Source organism: Glycine soja, chromosome 11 (assembly GCF_004193775.1).
Source record: "Glycine soja cultivar W05 chromosome 11, ASM419377v2, whole genome shotgun sequence".
NCBI lineage: Eukaryota > Viridiplantae > Streptophyta > Magnoliopsida > Fabales > Fabaceae > Glycine > Glycine soja.
In genome coordinates, this window is record NC_041012.1 from 46,547,407 (window position 1) to 46,562,238 (window position 14,832).

A 14,832-nucleotide genomic window follows, 5' to 3' on the forward strand; every position below is an offset into this window, starting at 1 on the left:
ATTTTTAGAAACAAACAATACTACTCTTTCCTAATTATTACTTATCTGATTAATTTTAAACATTAAAATTGTTATAAATATTTTTTTAGATTGAAAGTAGTTGAAGTTAAATTGGTTATTGTAAATCTTATTATTAATTAAATTTTTAAAATTCGATTCATATATCAAACATTTTTAAACTAAGAATATAATTTATTTTTATATATTATTACCTATAAATTAAAAAAATTGTTTTGCCTCTCAAAAATACATTATTAATTCCATGCATAGCATGGGATACACACGCTATATATTCACACACACACAAAAAAAAAATATCACGTAATTTAATGGACATCACTCATCATGCAACTGGGAGCACAATCTCTCCTCATTTATGGTTATCATGCAATTGCATTTAATTTAATATTAATACTAATTAACAATTTATAAGGATCATCAAATATATAAATTGAGCATTTTCCATCTCCACTCGTTGCAACACTCAACAAATGTCGACAAAGGCACTCACAAATAACATGGCCATCATCTTCTACATGGCTCTGATTTTGTCAGGCATTACCTGGATCGCATGTATGAAGGAAGACACACACTACTCCAACACTTACCTCCTCCATCCTCGGCAACTTCTTCAAGAGTCATCATCAGTTGCAGATCCAAAGATACCGATTATACCGATTATTGGTATTGCTATCATAGGGGGTATCATTGTGCTGGCTATTGTGTATTACTTAGTACGTAGGTTTTGTTTTCCACCATCCTCTTCTAATCCTTCCCAGCCGAATTCCCCTCCACCAAGTCCATCATGGAGACACAAAATAATACATGCTACAAAAATAAAATTTACACGCGCACATATAATGTAACAATAATGTATCTCATTATAGTGTGTAGTTTATCAAAATAAAATTTATGGTTATCAACAAAAATTGTTTGTCTTCTCAGTTTTTTTTTTTTTGGATTTAAGTTTCTTCTTTTTTCTTTTAAATTGCCGTAAATCTTTTAAGAAAATTGTTTTTTTAAATTTGTCGGGTTTTTTTTTTCTATTTCTTAAATTGTAAGGCTAAATGTACATAATATCACTTGGTTTGGTTATTGCACTTTTGTTAAATCATTGTTCATATTCTTTCATTAATTTTGTAAAGTTTGGCCAATTATTATGTGTGATCGATATTCAAAATTTCAATCATTTCTTCTCAAAAAAATTCAATCATAATTGCATCTTTGCTTTGTCTTGAGAAATTTAATTTATACTTTTCTTCACCATTTTAATTATGTGAATATGAATAAAGATACTAAACATATTTTAATTAATTTTATATCGATAATCTATATAAGATAAAATTATTTGATACACTATTACTTTTTTTATGAGTTGATTACTTTGTATATATAAAATTATATATTTGAAAATGCTAAGGATAAAATTTGACACAAAATTTAAATGAAAATACATTCATATATAATTATTCTTAATGCACATTATAATTAGATGTTGTTATCTCGTTGGCAAGTACACCAAATTGTCGTAGTAAAGTACTCGGAAGTCCAAGTGTCAAATGCACAGGAACTGTGTTTGTACTTAGATTAATGCAAATCCAAATTTACAAGCAAGAGATAATAAATTTAAAATAAAAGATAAAGAAAGATAATAGATAAGATAAAAGATTTAAAGATAAAATTAAAAGATAAAGAAAAAGATAAAAGAATTAAAGATAAAAATGATAAAAGATTAGAAAGATAAAAGATAAATTCAAGATAAAATAAAATTAGGAACTAACTTGTCTTGTTTGCATAGGATATATGAGTTTATGATTTTTTTCTTTACCAATTCAGGTTATTCTATCCTATACCCACATTTATTCATTTACTTGTCCCTGATGCCTCACAATGACAAGCCTATTTTATCTCCCAAATGTCTTTGCAAAGACTCATAGATAAAATACATGAAAGTTTTAATTCTAGATGTTTGTTTTGAGGCATGGGCATAATGCAATTGCTCTATGCCTATCAACGATTTTATTATGATATCTTTTTTTCTTGTTCTATTAGAAGTTATCCTCTCCTGAGCGTCTAACCCCTAGATCTTAAAATCTTGTTTAGAAGTTACCCTCTCCCGAGCATCTAACCCCTAACAGAATATAAAGATGAATATGTAAGATAAAAAACAAAAAAGAAAATAGGAAAGAAAAACCTGGTATTGCATTGATAAATAGTAAAGAGTACATCATACATCGCGTTGACTTTTTAGGCCTGCCAGACCCTAACTAAGGGTTTAGCCACTCATGGCCATTGAGGACTTTACAATGAGAAGGGGTGAAAGAAAGAGAGGGAGTAAATGAAACCCCTAGGAGAGGGGTTGTGTCGTAGTGTCAAATCCACATGGAATAAATTTAAAATAAAAGATAAAGAAAGATCCCTTGGACTGGCTCTCTATTTATAGTTGCTGAAGTGAACTTTGGGCCTTTGTAGGCGCGCTTAGCGTGTGTAGATCGCGGGCTTAGCGCGCGTGCTTCTATTAGATCGCGGGCTTAGCGTGCTTGTTGCAGGCTTAGCACATGTGCTTCCTGCCCGCTTAGCCCGTGACGCGTGCTGAGCGTGTGTATTGGACTGGATCTTCTTCAAATTTTCTTCTTTTCTTCAATTTTTCTGCCCTTTTTGCTTGTTACACCTCTAATTTTTATATGTGCAACTAAAATCCAACAAAACATCAATTCTTTAATATTTAAGCGCAAATAACTGCTAAATAATTATTTTTAAAGACAATTTTACCTTATTTTCTATTATCAAAATACAATTATTTAGCAGTTATCAGATGTTTTTAAAATTGTATGAATAAAAATTCACTAAGGGTGCGTTTGGATACAGAATTTTAAGTAAGGAATATAAGAGAATTTAAATTTCTTTAATCTAAAATTCTTTGTTCAGATGTTTTTTATGAAGAATTTAAAGTTTTTAAATTTGAAAATAGAATTTTAAACAACTAAAAATGTGAAATTTTAATTTCCTCCTAGAAGCTGGAGAATTAAAATTCTCTTCTTAAAGAAAACTTTCCAAAACCTGTATTTCCTTTATAATCTTTATCTTGTTGGTGAACTATATTATACTTCATGACAGGATGATTTTAAACCTGTGCTACGTGAGCTTTTGGCAACTCATCCAGGGCTGGAGTTCCTGCAGAGCACACCTGAGCTTCAAGAGAGATATGGTTTGTCTTCCATCTTGGTTATAACCTTGCATTTAGGGGTTTATGTAAATTTAACTCTAGATATCAATAAATAAATTTGAAATTCTTTTTACCACCGTGAATGCTGGAAAGAGTGAAAATTTACAAGTATTGATTGACTTTTATTTTTTCCAACATTTTTACAGGATTTCTTGTCATTTGCTACTAAGGGAATCAATAATCAAATTGAGCAAGCTATCCTCAGGGCTGATAAAATTGGGGTTAAAGTCATCAGCCTTGCTCCATTGCTTAAGGTCTGCACGTTGAACTTTTTTTTCTTATTTAATCTGACAAGCATAGTAAAACAAACGGGTTAATTTATTGAATCTGGCCTTCTCTGAGCATAGTAAAACAAATTGAGCAAGCTATCCTCAGGGCTGTTGCCTTTTGTTGATTTTTTTAATGAGTTTTTTTTTTATTATTGCAGGAAAAATGCTTGGATGTTTTTCTGGAAAATGCTCTGGAAGCATCAGATCCATAGTCAAGCACCCTGAGCTACCTGTAATAGCTTCTTGTGGTGAGTGCTTCTCTTTGATTTCCCTTTATTGCATATTCCTTGAATATAAGTAAGGCTCTCTAATGCAGTTTTTGGGTTTGTTTCTAAAATTATTTTGGTTTTGTGGAACAAATTTATATCTTCTATTTCGTTATCTACTTTTTCTTGATTGCTCCTAAAGCTCATCCAAAATATACAAGGCGTGTAGCTACTGGATCTCCTTTTTTCTTGGTCTGATAAAAATATATTAAGTTCCTGTCATCAATTCAATTTCATATTTTTCATTTCAGGACTGGACAACTATTTACGCCTTTGGGATACAAAGACAAGACAGCTTCTTTCTGCTGTAGGTTTTATACCCTATTTCTTTTTCCATGGCAGCATGCTATATAGTTGTTGTTAATGGGATATATATGTATGCCTGGAAAGTGGAAACTAAAATGATTTAGTGATATTTGTCCATTGTAATTTCTGAACTATTTATTGTAATATCAGATAAATTGACCCTGTTATAAAACCTATAAACTAAAGCCTATTAACCTGTGTTAAGATTAAACCTTTATTCTGGTAGGGACTGTTTTGTATTTCTTTTTACTTCAATTATTCCTATACTGTTAGAGTTACGAGGACCAGGGAAAAAAAAGTGGTATATTGTGAACAAACACAGGTTTTTTATGGCTGACATGGAAACCTTTCTACACTTTTCTACACTTGAACAATTGAACTAATTAACTAGGTCCCAAGAATCATTTATTTAATTTTTTACCTGGGCAGGTTTTCTGAAGCAACTTATAGTACCTTTTATTGAAAAATTGTGTTAGATTGTAGATATTTTTTTTAAAAAAATAGAAGATTATTTATCTAAAAATTATTTTAGAATAATACCTTTTCTAATATGCGATTTTAAGAATCCTCGGTGAAAACAGTCTGAGTATGCCAAAGAATCGTCGCGCTATTTTTTCTAATAGTGCCAATATGTTAAAGACGAAATACAAAAAAAAGTTGTCAGAAACAATATGCAAAATCTAAAATTTTCAGAAAAAAAATGTAATTAACTAAAATGCACATCTTTTTTTTCAAATCATGTAATAACTAAATAACTTTGAATCTTAACTATAGAGCTATTCCTCAAACTGCGAAACAGTAGTAATTCTTCCCCTTATAATTATTGAGTTTTGTATAACTATTTGCATCTGTAAGCAAGAAAGAGCAAATACATTCACATACAAATGATTTAATTTCTAAATAAATTCACATTATGTTTTAACACACATGCTATGCCTTTATGAATCGAGATGGGAGAAATAAAAAAATGAAAATAGATGAAAAATAAAGTAAAAATAAAATATATTGAGTCAAAGAGAAATGAGAAAAAAAGATAAATGAAAATTACTAAAAAAATAGAATAAAAAAAATACATATGGAAACCCACTCACTTCTATTTTATCATTTCTATTAAAAAAATAAGCCTAATTATTAAAAAAAAGATAAATGAAAATTATTAAAAAAATTTCTCTCATTTCTATTTTATCATACCAAATAAGCCTAATTATTTTCACCTCCTCTCCAACCCAACAATCTGTAAATTCACATTAGATTAATTCACAGCCAGTGAAACTCAGAATTAATTTAGAGTAAAGCACGAAGCTTGTCACACAAAATATCAACATGGAAGGACTCTAAATTGTTGCTTAGCAATATGTTTCTCACTTTTCTGTGATTTTCTCTCACCTGTCTCCCAAGCTCATTCTCATCATCCATCACAATTTTCACAGCTTTACATACACTTTCTTTTGTGAACGACCCATCATCTTCTTCACTTTTCTCCACTTCCACCCCAACCTTCAGCTCCCTACTCATCATTCGTGCAGTGATGACATAATCAGAACCTAGGCGAGGTAAAAACACCAACTGACACTCACTCACAAGTGCCTCAGTTATAGAACCAGCCCCGCAGAGTGTTATGAAACACCCAACAGAAGGATGCCCTAAAATCAATTGTTGCTGCACCCAACCTTCATACACAACCCCTCTTCCTTGAACCCTTTCTCTGAACCCTTCTGGAAGTGCTTCTTCAATAGACTCAAAACCATTAGGAGGCTTAAGTGCTGCAAGAAAGGGAAAGCCTGTTAGTTCAAGACCAAGCAACAACTCTAGAAATTGATTTTGCTGTAAAGTGGTTTCACTCCCATATGCACAGAAAATAACAGAACCAGAGTTGAATTCCTCAAGCCATTTGACCCATTTTCCCTCTAAAGTAGTGTTTGGTGGCTCAGGTAAAAGAGGCCCTGAAAGTAAAACAGGCTTCCCATGTTGTGTTTCAAGATAATCTACATAAGGCCCTTCTATTTCTCTGCAACCTTTGAACCCAATTGCATCCGACAACCTAGTACCGATGTCGAAACGGTCGTACATCAAAACACCACTGCCGAACTCCACCTTCCCCATGCGAACGACGAATTGAGCTTCGTGTTCGTGAAGCGTGATCGAAGAATCGGGGAACCCCGGAGAGGGTTTCGTGAAATCAGTTTCACTCAGGTCTCTTCCATTGTGATATCTTTCCGGGGAACCGAAGTAAGCCACTGAAACTGCATTAACTATGAAGTATTGGACGCTTTTGATTCCTAGGCTCCGAGCCAGGTTTGGAAGCCAGAAAGAGAAATCAAAGAAAACAATTTGCGGCTTCAGTTCCCTCAGTAGAAGCTCGATGTCCTTCTCTATGCGATCCATAGCGGTGGCAAGAAGAGGGAAGAAAGAGAAGAGCACGTCTAAAGTGGTTTCTGCATCATGAGGAAGGCCATCAACGTGAGGAACTGTGATGGGGACAAGGGTGATGAGGTGTGGGTGTTGGTTGAGATGTTGTATCTTGGTTTGTGTTCTTTTGGGGACTATGAAGGAGATTTTGTGACCTCTCTTTGCTAACTTGTTGGAGAGGTGAAGAAATGGGATAAAGTGTCCCATGGCAAACCATGGATACATTGCTATGTGCATAGGATTAGGAGGTGCGTTCTCCATGGCTAACTGGGGTTTTCTGCAGTATAATAAGATCACATTTATGAATGTTTGTAATCGTCACATTTATTTATGAATGTCTTTCAATCCATCTCTAGGAATTACTGAATCTTTCTTTTTATCCAAATGCTGAACCAATAACATTGATTAAAAATATTTAAATCAAATATTTTTATTAGGAGATAAAAAATTATATTATTCAATTAATATTTTATTATTTTAATTCTTTAACCAATAATTTTAAAAATGACTTTTTTTATTATAATTTATCTTCTTAATTATCATTTAATCTGTGTTATTTACAAACCATTCTACCGCCACTTTTCAATTTAGTTTACTCAATATTTATTTCTTTCTCAAAAGCAACCTAATATAATGGCACTAGTGATCGCAGTCTGTTCCCTGGATATGTATGTGTATCCACGACTGGTTTGTCTGTCTTCCACCCATTTCCAATTAGTCTACTGTTCTATATGCGATTCAAAACGAATCTATCCTTTGTTTTTTCTTCGTCTGGTAGTTAATGTTGGTTGGCACAAATTAATTGCGATGTGATTCGGAAGTGATGATGACTGATGACAAAGAAATTCACACCTTATAGTCTCTCTATCAGCTGCAGGAAGACAGGAATGGAGTCCTGATATTGAAAAAAAAAGAGAATTAAAAAATTTATAAATAGGATAAGTATTATGTTTAAAGAGAAACTGATGTAAAAATGAGATAGAAGAAAAAAACTAAGAAGTTCATAATATCCCTACTAATTTATAAAATTTAATTTTTCAAGAAAAAATTCAATTTTGTTATATATATATATATATATATATATATATATGATTTTACTAATAAATTTCTTATTTTTTTAGTATAAGTGTAGTAACTAGTTATCACTAAATATCTTAACATATATAAGGGTATGGCCTCTTAACCTACTCATAATAAAAAATATATAAAATATATAAGAGTGTGTACGTTAATAAAGTAGATGTTGTTTGTGTGGGATTTGTTAATGTGGAAACTCTTATTTATTTAATATGAGTATGTTAGTTAACTCTAACGAGATAATATCTTAAAATATATTAATGATAAATATTGTATTAAAATAAAAAAAAATTAAAGGAAAATGATACAAAAATGAGATAGAACAAAATTAAGAAATTCATAATATCTCTGTTCATTGAAAAAAAATTAATTTTTCATGATAAAATTTAATTTGATTATATATCTATATATATTTATAATCTTTCATTGTTTTAATATGAGATAAAAAAATTACATATACTATTCTGTAATAATTATGAGTGTATATTATTATTAAAATATATGATTAATTTCATATATAAATTTATTAAGAATTCAATTAAGATGATGTGGCAATATATTGTAGATTTTTTTTAATTTCTAATTTTTTATCAATATGATCTATATGTTTATCATGAGGTGATGATGTAGCAATGACAAAATATAAAAATTAAAAAATTTAAGGATCAAAGTCAAGATTTTTTTTATTAGGAATTAAATTCAAAGTCTAAATAGTAAAAACATCTAAAAATTTCAAGAAAAAAAAATCATATTTAAGACTTATAAATACAAATCATTAGATGTTATTTAAAAGGTGACGACTAAAACAAATACACAAGTTTTCCAAGTGATCATGTATTAAGTAAATAACTTTTAATCTTGAATATATATGTGTATGAGAGATTTTGCTAATATGTACATTCTTATTTTAGTATAAGTGTCTTAATAAATTATAACTAAAAAATATTTTAAAATACACAATATAACTTACTAAAACACCCATTCTACAAAATAAAGGTATGTATGTTAATAAATATTTGTGAGATTCATTCAATACAATACACACTTTTATTTTTATTTTTTTTAGTAAGAGTGTTTTAATAAACTATAACTAGATAATATCTTAAAATATATTAATTAGTATAACTTGTTGAGACACTCATACTAAAAATAAGATAAGAATGTATATGGTAAAAATTTATATATATATATATATATATATATATATATATATATATATTCTCATTTTTAATCTCCACAATAAGGTTATTCCTCAAAGTATGCAACAATAGTAACTATTTTACTTATAATTATTGAGCTGTGTATAATTATTTTTATCTGTAAGCTGCAACAAGAGCGTATACATTTTTTAACATACATGCTATGCCTTGTTTAATAGAGATCGAGTAGAGAAATAAAAAAAATATAAATAAAAATAGGTGAGAAATAAAAATAATATAAAATATGTTTAGTTGAAGAGAAATAAAAAAAATATGAAAAAAGAAACAAAGAAATGAAATAAAATAGATGAAAAACACATTAAGAAATTAGTGCATATGAAAACCGATTCAGAAAATGAAAACCCATTAAGAAAAGTACATTAATTAAGAATAAAAATTCTTCATTGTGGAACATTAATCCGATTTCCAAACTGCTCTAAACCTCACGCGGAAGAGATTTTGTCCATCTCACCCGTAATTTAATGCTGTTTCTCGGATCATTTAACCAGTTATTCCCCTGCATGCATGGTCTCATTCATTTGAAGCATGAATAGGGAAAATCCAATCAAGTGACAAATCTCTTTATTAAGCATAGTCTTGACTTGTTAAATTCTAAAGGGACTTTTCACATATTTGGTGATTCTTTTTTTTTTTCTTTAGTTGTTTTCTTTGATCTCAATAGTTCAACAAAAAAAATTATAGATAAAAGTTAACGTACACAACAACGTACGGGTACAAGTCCCAACAACTACGTGAGATCGTCGGAGTCTACGAAATGTGTGCTTTCCACAACAAATATTTGTTCTTTAGCTAATTTAGGACCAGACCGTAAATGTTGATGATATAGTAGTGTCTTTTACCTTGTCAGCACTGGAAAGTAAGTACATGCACCTTAAGAGGATGGTATTACTCTCTATGTGTATCGCAACTAGTTGTGCAACGCACAGAATATTTGATATCTTTTTACAAAAAATATTTTATATAAAGTAATAATAATTTTTAAGTAGATTATATAATTTCATTGTCAGCGTGAGCAATATCTATATATTGAGGTAAGGATTCAATATAGCCTAAGTTTTTTTGTGGGCGAATTGGTATAAAAATTCCCAACGTAGGATCCCCTAATGTTTTGTGCGTCCGTGATTGCCTTTATCCTGCGATTTCACGTGTCCTGCCTATTTGTTTTGTTGTTTTAGTTTTTTGTTTTTTCTCCAACCACATAGTGCTTTAGTGTTGGGTAGGAGTAGGACCACCCATCGATCTATATGTTTTCTTCCTCTTCTTTTCTTTTCTTTTGTTCTCAGCTCAGCCATTAGGACTTTATTTCATAATATATATATATATATATATATATATATATATATATATTATAATAATAATGGGAAATATAATACAAATATAATAATCTATGATAAAATTTAATTTTTATTAGAAACCAGATCTTACAGTTTAATTAATAACCAGATCTTCCACTGGTCAATGAGTACTGGAACAATTTTTAAAACATTGATTCAACCCAAGAAAATATAAAATATTTTATTCATCGGCAGCGTAGCTCGTATGTTTACATACTTATCAAGAAAAATCATGAGGTCCTTGGCAGAATCTATCAACACATGACGAGTCTTTTCAAATTAAGTAAATCATGAAGTCCTTTGCAGAAACCATCAACACATTCTGACTCTACGTTGTCGCTTAGTAAGAAGTTCCTCAGTTTGCTATGATTTTCTCTCACTTCTCTTCCAACCTCATTCCCATCATCCATCACAATTTTCACAGCTTTGCATACACTTTCTTTTGTGAACAACCCATCTTCTTCACCTTTCTCAATTTCCACACCAACCCTTAACTTTCTACTAAACATTCGGCAATTTATGAGTTGATCAGCACCCAGATGCGGTAAGAAAACCAACCTACACTTATTCACAAGCGCCTCTGTCAAAGAAGCAGCTCCACAGTGTGTTATGAAGCACCCGACAGAAGGGTGTCCTAAAATCAATTGTTGTTGCACCCAACCTTCATCTACAATCCCTCTTCCTTGAACCCTTTCTCTGAACCCTTCTGGAAGTGCTTCTTCAATAGACTCAAAACCATTAGGGGGCTTAAGTGCTGCAAGAAATGGAAAACCTGTTAGCTCAAGACCAAGCAACAACTCTTGAAGTTGATTTTGCGGTAACCGGCTTTCACTTCCATAAGCACAGAAAACAACAGAACCAGGGTTGAATCTCCCAAGCCATGAAACCCATTTTCCCTCTAAAGTAGTGTTCGGAGGCTCAGGTAAAAGAGGCCCTGAAAGTAAAACAGGTTTCCCATACACAGTTTCAAGATACTCAGCATATGGTCCATCAATTTCTTTGCAACCTTTGAATCCTATTGCATCTGCCATGCTCGCTGCAGTGTGGTACCGATCATAGAGAAGAACCCCACTTCCAAACTCGAGTTTCCTTACTCCAACGAGGAACCGAAGCTCATGTGGCTGAAACTTGATGCATGAATCAGGGAACCCCTGAGGGGGCACCATTAGATCAAGTTCAGTTAACTCTCTTCCTTTGCTTTTCCTTGGTCCGTTTGCGAAGTACGCTGTTGATAACGGATTAATAATGACATACATAACACTCTTGATGCCTAGTCTTCTAGTCAAGTTTGGTAGCCAATGTTGGAAATCGAAGAAAACAATTTGTGGCTTCAGTTCCCTTAGGAGAATTTCGATGTCCTTCTCAGTGCGATCCATAGCCTCGGCAATAAGTGGGAATAAAGAGAAGGGCACATCTGAAGTAGTTTCAGCATCGTGAGGAAGACCATTGACATGAGGAACTTTGATGGGAACAAAGGTGATTAGATGAGGGTGAAGATTGAGGTGTTGTAGTTTGGTTTGTGTTTTTTTGGGGCCTATGAAGGAGATTCTGTGGCCTCTCTGTGCAAGCTTGTTGGAGAGGTGAAGAGATGGGGTTAGATGGCCCATAGCAAACCATGGAAATATTGCTATGTGCAAAGGAGCTGCATTTGCGGTATCCATGGCTGCTCCTGTTTGAGTTATTTGCTTACTGTCTTCGAAAATAACGCATGCACGCGTTCAAATTAAATAGTCTCCATCAACTTTCTGTCTCTCTCTGATTGCAGAATTATCAAAGTTTGGTGCCACGTGAACTTCTTGGATCCCTGTAATTTTTCTATCTTCATTGCCGGTCACATACTTTTCCCAAGGATAACACCACATGACTAGGTCAATTAAATAGATAGATTAAAATAAATCATTTTAATTATAATTATAATCATTATAATGATGGATTAAAAATAATTTATTTATACGTTTATGATCCATTAAACACTCGTTCATAATATGTTTGATAAAATCTATCTAATCCATTAAAAACTCGTTCATTATAATGAGTATCGTTTTTCGGATGAATATATTCAATTGATTCTTTAAGTACTTTTTTTAAATTAAATATTTTTATAATTAATCAAAAGTATTCTCTCTATTTATATACTCAAAATATTTTTAACTATTCAAAAAATTATAAACTTTTTTAGTTTAATTAAATTTAAAAAATATTATTTGTTCTATTGATGTGTGATGGAGTGAAACATGAGTGTTGAGTGTCTCATTAATTCCTAAAAATTAAGAAAATGTCAATTTTTATTAAATCAACTTATGTGGTCACAAAGAGGCTTAGTACATATTGATATATAAAAAAGTACTAATGCGCCATAAACCCTCAAGCCAGAAATAATGAAATGTCAAAAAGATCCTTACATAAAGAAAGTAATAAAAATATCCCCTAAAAAATAAAATAAAGGCTTGATTGCAAAGTTGTTCTTTCTATTTTATCCCGGCTTATCAATTTGGTTTTCTTATAATATAATTCATCAATTGAATCTTTTTTCTTTTTTTTTTGCAAATCCAGTAAATTTAATCCTTAATTCTTAAATTTAAATATTAACTTTTAATTTTTTACGTTGATCGTCACATATCATGTTTTTATTAGACTTTAATTAAATACATGAAATTTAATCTCCAATAAAAACATAACACATGCCGATCTATGTAAAAAGTTAACATTCAAATTTAGGATTGGAGATGAAGGAGATTTTGTGGCCTCTCTTTGCTAACTTGTTGGAGAGGTGAAGAAATGGGATGAAGTGTCCCATGGCAAACCATGGAAACATCGCTATGTGCAAAGATGGTGCATCCATGGCTGCCAGGACCTTGTTGCAGGTTCAACTACTAAACCAAATGAATGATTAGCACTAAACCCATTCAGCCATTTATCTATTAAACTAAAAGTAATTAAATGAATGTATTTCCAATGAAGTATTATACTAAAGTTGAAAAAAATTACCTCTAGCAAAAGTGGTGGCGGGCATCTAGAGTAAAAGAGTAGTTTCTCATCAACGTATGCAAAACTATCCATCAACAACTAATTGCTAATTGACACAGAAATAAAAACAGAAGAAAGAGAAAATTATGGATTCAATATATAATTTGACTAATCACCCTGGTAGGAATGAAAATGGATAGGATAAGACAAGGACCACCGGTTACTCACTCATTAGAGAAAACCTTTGCCCGCACATTACTTCTCGAGTATCTGTTTGAAAAATATTTATGGATTTTTTTTATACCAGCAAGTATTTATAAATACTCATAAATACTTTAAATTTAAAAAATAATAAATATGTTTAAAAAATGATTTTTAACATTAAGGAAAAAAACTAGTAAATTGAAAATCAAGAGCAAAAAAAAAAACAATACATCACAAAACTAAACATGAAATAAGTATCTCTTTAAAATAAATAAACATAAATTCAAAGTAGAAATAAAATTACAATATTTAAAAAATATAAGTTCATAAAAAATATTTATATGATAGTATTTTTTTTAACTTCATGGGTAATGGATATCCGAATACTATAATATCCGCTTCCTATCCATTTATGAGCAGCTAAAAAAAATACCTACACCCATAAATAAAAAATATCCATTTAAAGTATTCATAATCTATTCATAACAAATTTTATCCACCAATATTAACATATACATATATTTTTTTGTCATCCCTACACCCTAAGCACGAAATTTTTGGAGTTAGCTCACTAGATGGTTCTTTGTCCCATTTTAACAAAAATCAATGTTAGTATAAATATTAGAGATTAGAGATTTATGCGATAGTATAATGATCATATAAATAAATTTAATAGACTTATAAATATATCAATTTTGTTTACTAACATTTTTTTTATTAATATCATATATTATTTATTTAATATAAATATGTAACAATGTTTTTGTTTCTGTTAAATAAAAACTATATAATAAAAAATTAATCTAGTGTTAAACATTTAAACGTGACTTTTTTAATGTTAATATTAATAATATTTTATATGTATTAGGTAGAGTCTTACTACTATATATTTTGTTAACTTTAATATTACTAAAGACGTGAGCAAGAATTGGGTGACGAAATATTTAATTTGCCATTATTGGATTGAGAATCTGATCAAGATTTGTGTTGTTTTAAAAATCTGCTGTTGAATAAGTATGAGAGAATATTCCAAGATAATGATTCCCATTAATTAATCTTTGTTTTAAAAAAATAATTAATTAATCAAAACTTGATCCTCACAGGCTTTTTCCTAGATGTCTCGTATCTCTCTATCGTTAAATTTTTGTTCGTATCTTTTTCATATAACACGACAACACACCTATATTAGACATTTTTTTTACCCAAATAATACAAATTAATTAATTATTTATCTAAATAGCTAAAAATTATTTACATGAATAATACAAAATATTATTTAAGATGAGAAATCGATTTGAAATCAATTGGCTTTTTGTCTGATGTTATATTATACTCATGACTCATCTATGTGGGCAGCAATTGTGTTAATTTTGTTGTTGCTGCTAGAAAATTGCGTCAATTCTATTTTAGCAGCAGTGATGAGCTTCGGCGTGTTGCAACCAATTTGGATCAATATATCAATCAGAGTTGAAGAGGTAAGTTAGAGTTTAGATGAGAAAGAAAGCTTGAGAAAAATAAGGAAAAAATGAAGGTAACTTGATCTTTAATTTAAAA

The 14,832-nt window shown here is 30.6% G+C and overlaps 2 protein-coding genes across 2 annotated transcripts; both read right to left on the minus strand.

Moving 5' to 3' along the window:
• Nucleotides 1-5,247: 5,247 nt before the first annotated feature.
• Nucleotides 5,248-6,775, minus strand: LOC114375708 (UDP-glycosyltransferase 79B30-like). The gene has a single exon (XM_028333558.1). It carries the CDS (start codon nucleotides 6,735-6,737, stop codon nucleotides 5,352-5,354), a length of 1,386 nt encoding a protein of 461 aa, XP_028189359.1. The 5' UTR covers nucleotides 6,738-6,775; the 3' UTR covers nucleotides 5,248-5,351.
• Nucleotides 6,776-10,154: 3,379 nt separating this feature from the next.
• On the minus strand, nucleotides 10,155-11,915 carry LOC114377665 (UDP-glycosyltransferase 79B30-like). Its single transcript, XM_028336290.1, has one exon. The coding sequence runs from the start codon at nucleotides 11,766-11,768 to the stop codon at nucleotides 10,362-10,364; it is 1,407 nt and encodes a 468-aa protein (XP_028192091.1). The 5' UTR covers nucleotides 11,769-11,915; the 3' UTR covers nucleotides 10,155-10,361.
• Between the last annotated feature and the right edge of the window lie 2,917 nt (nucleotides 11,916-14,832).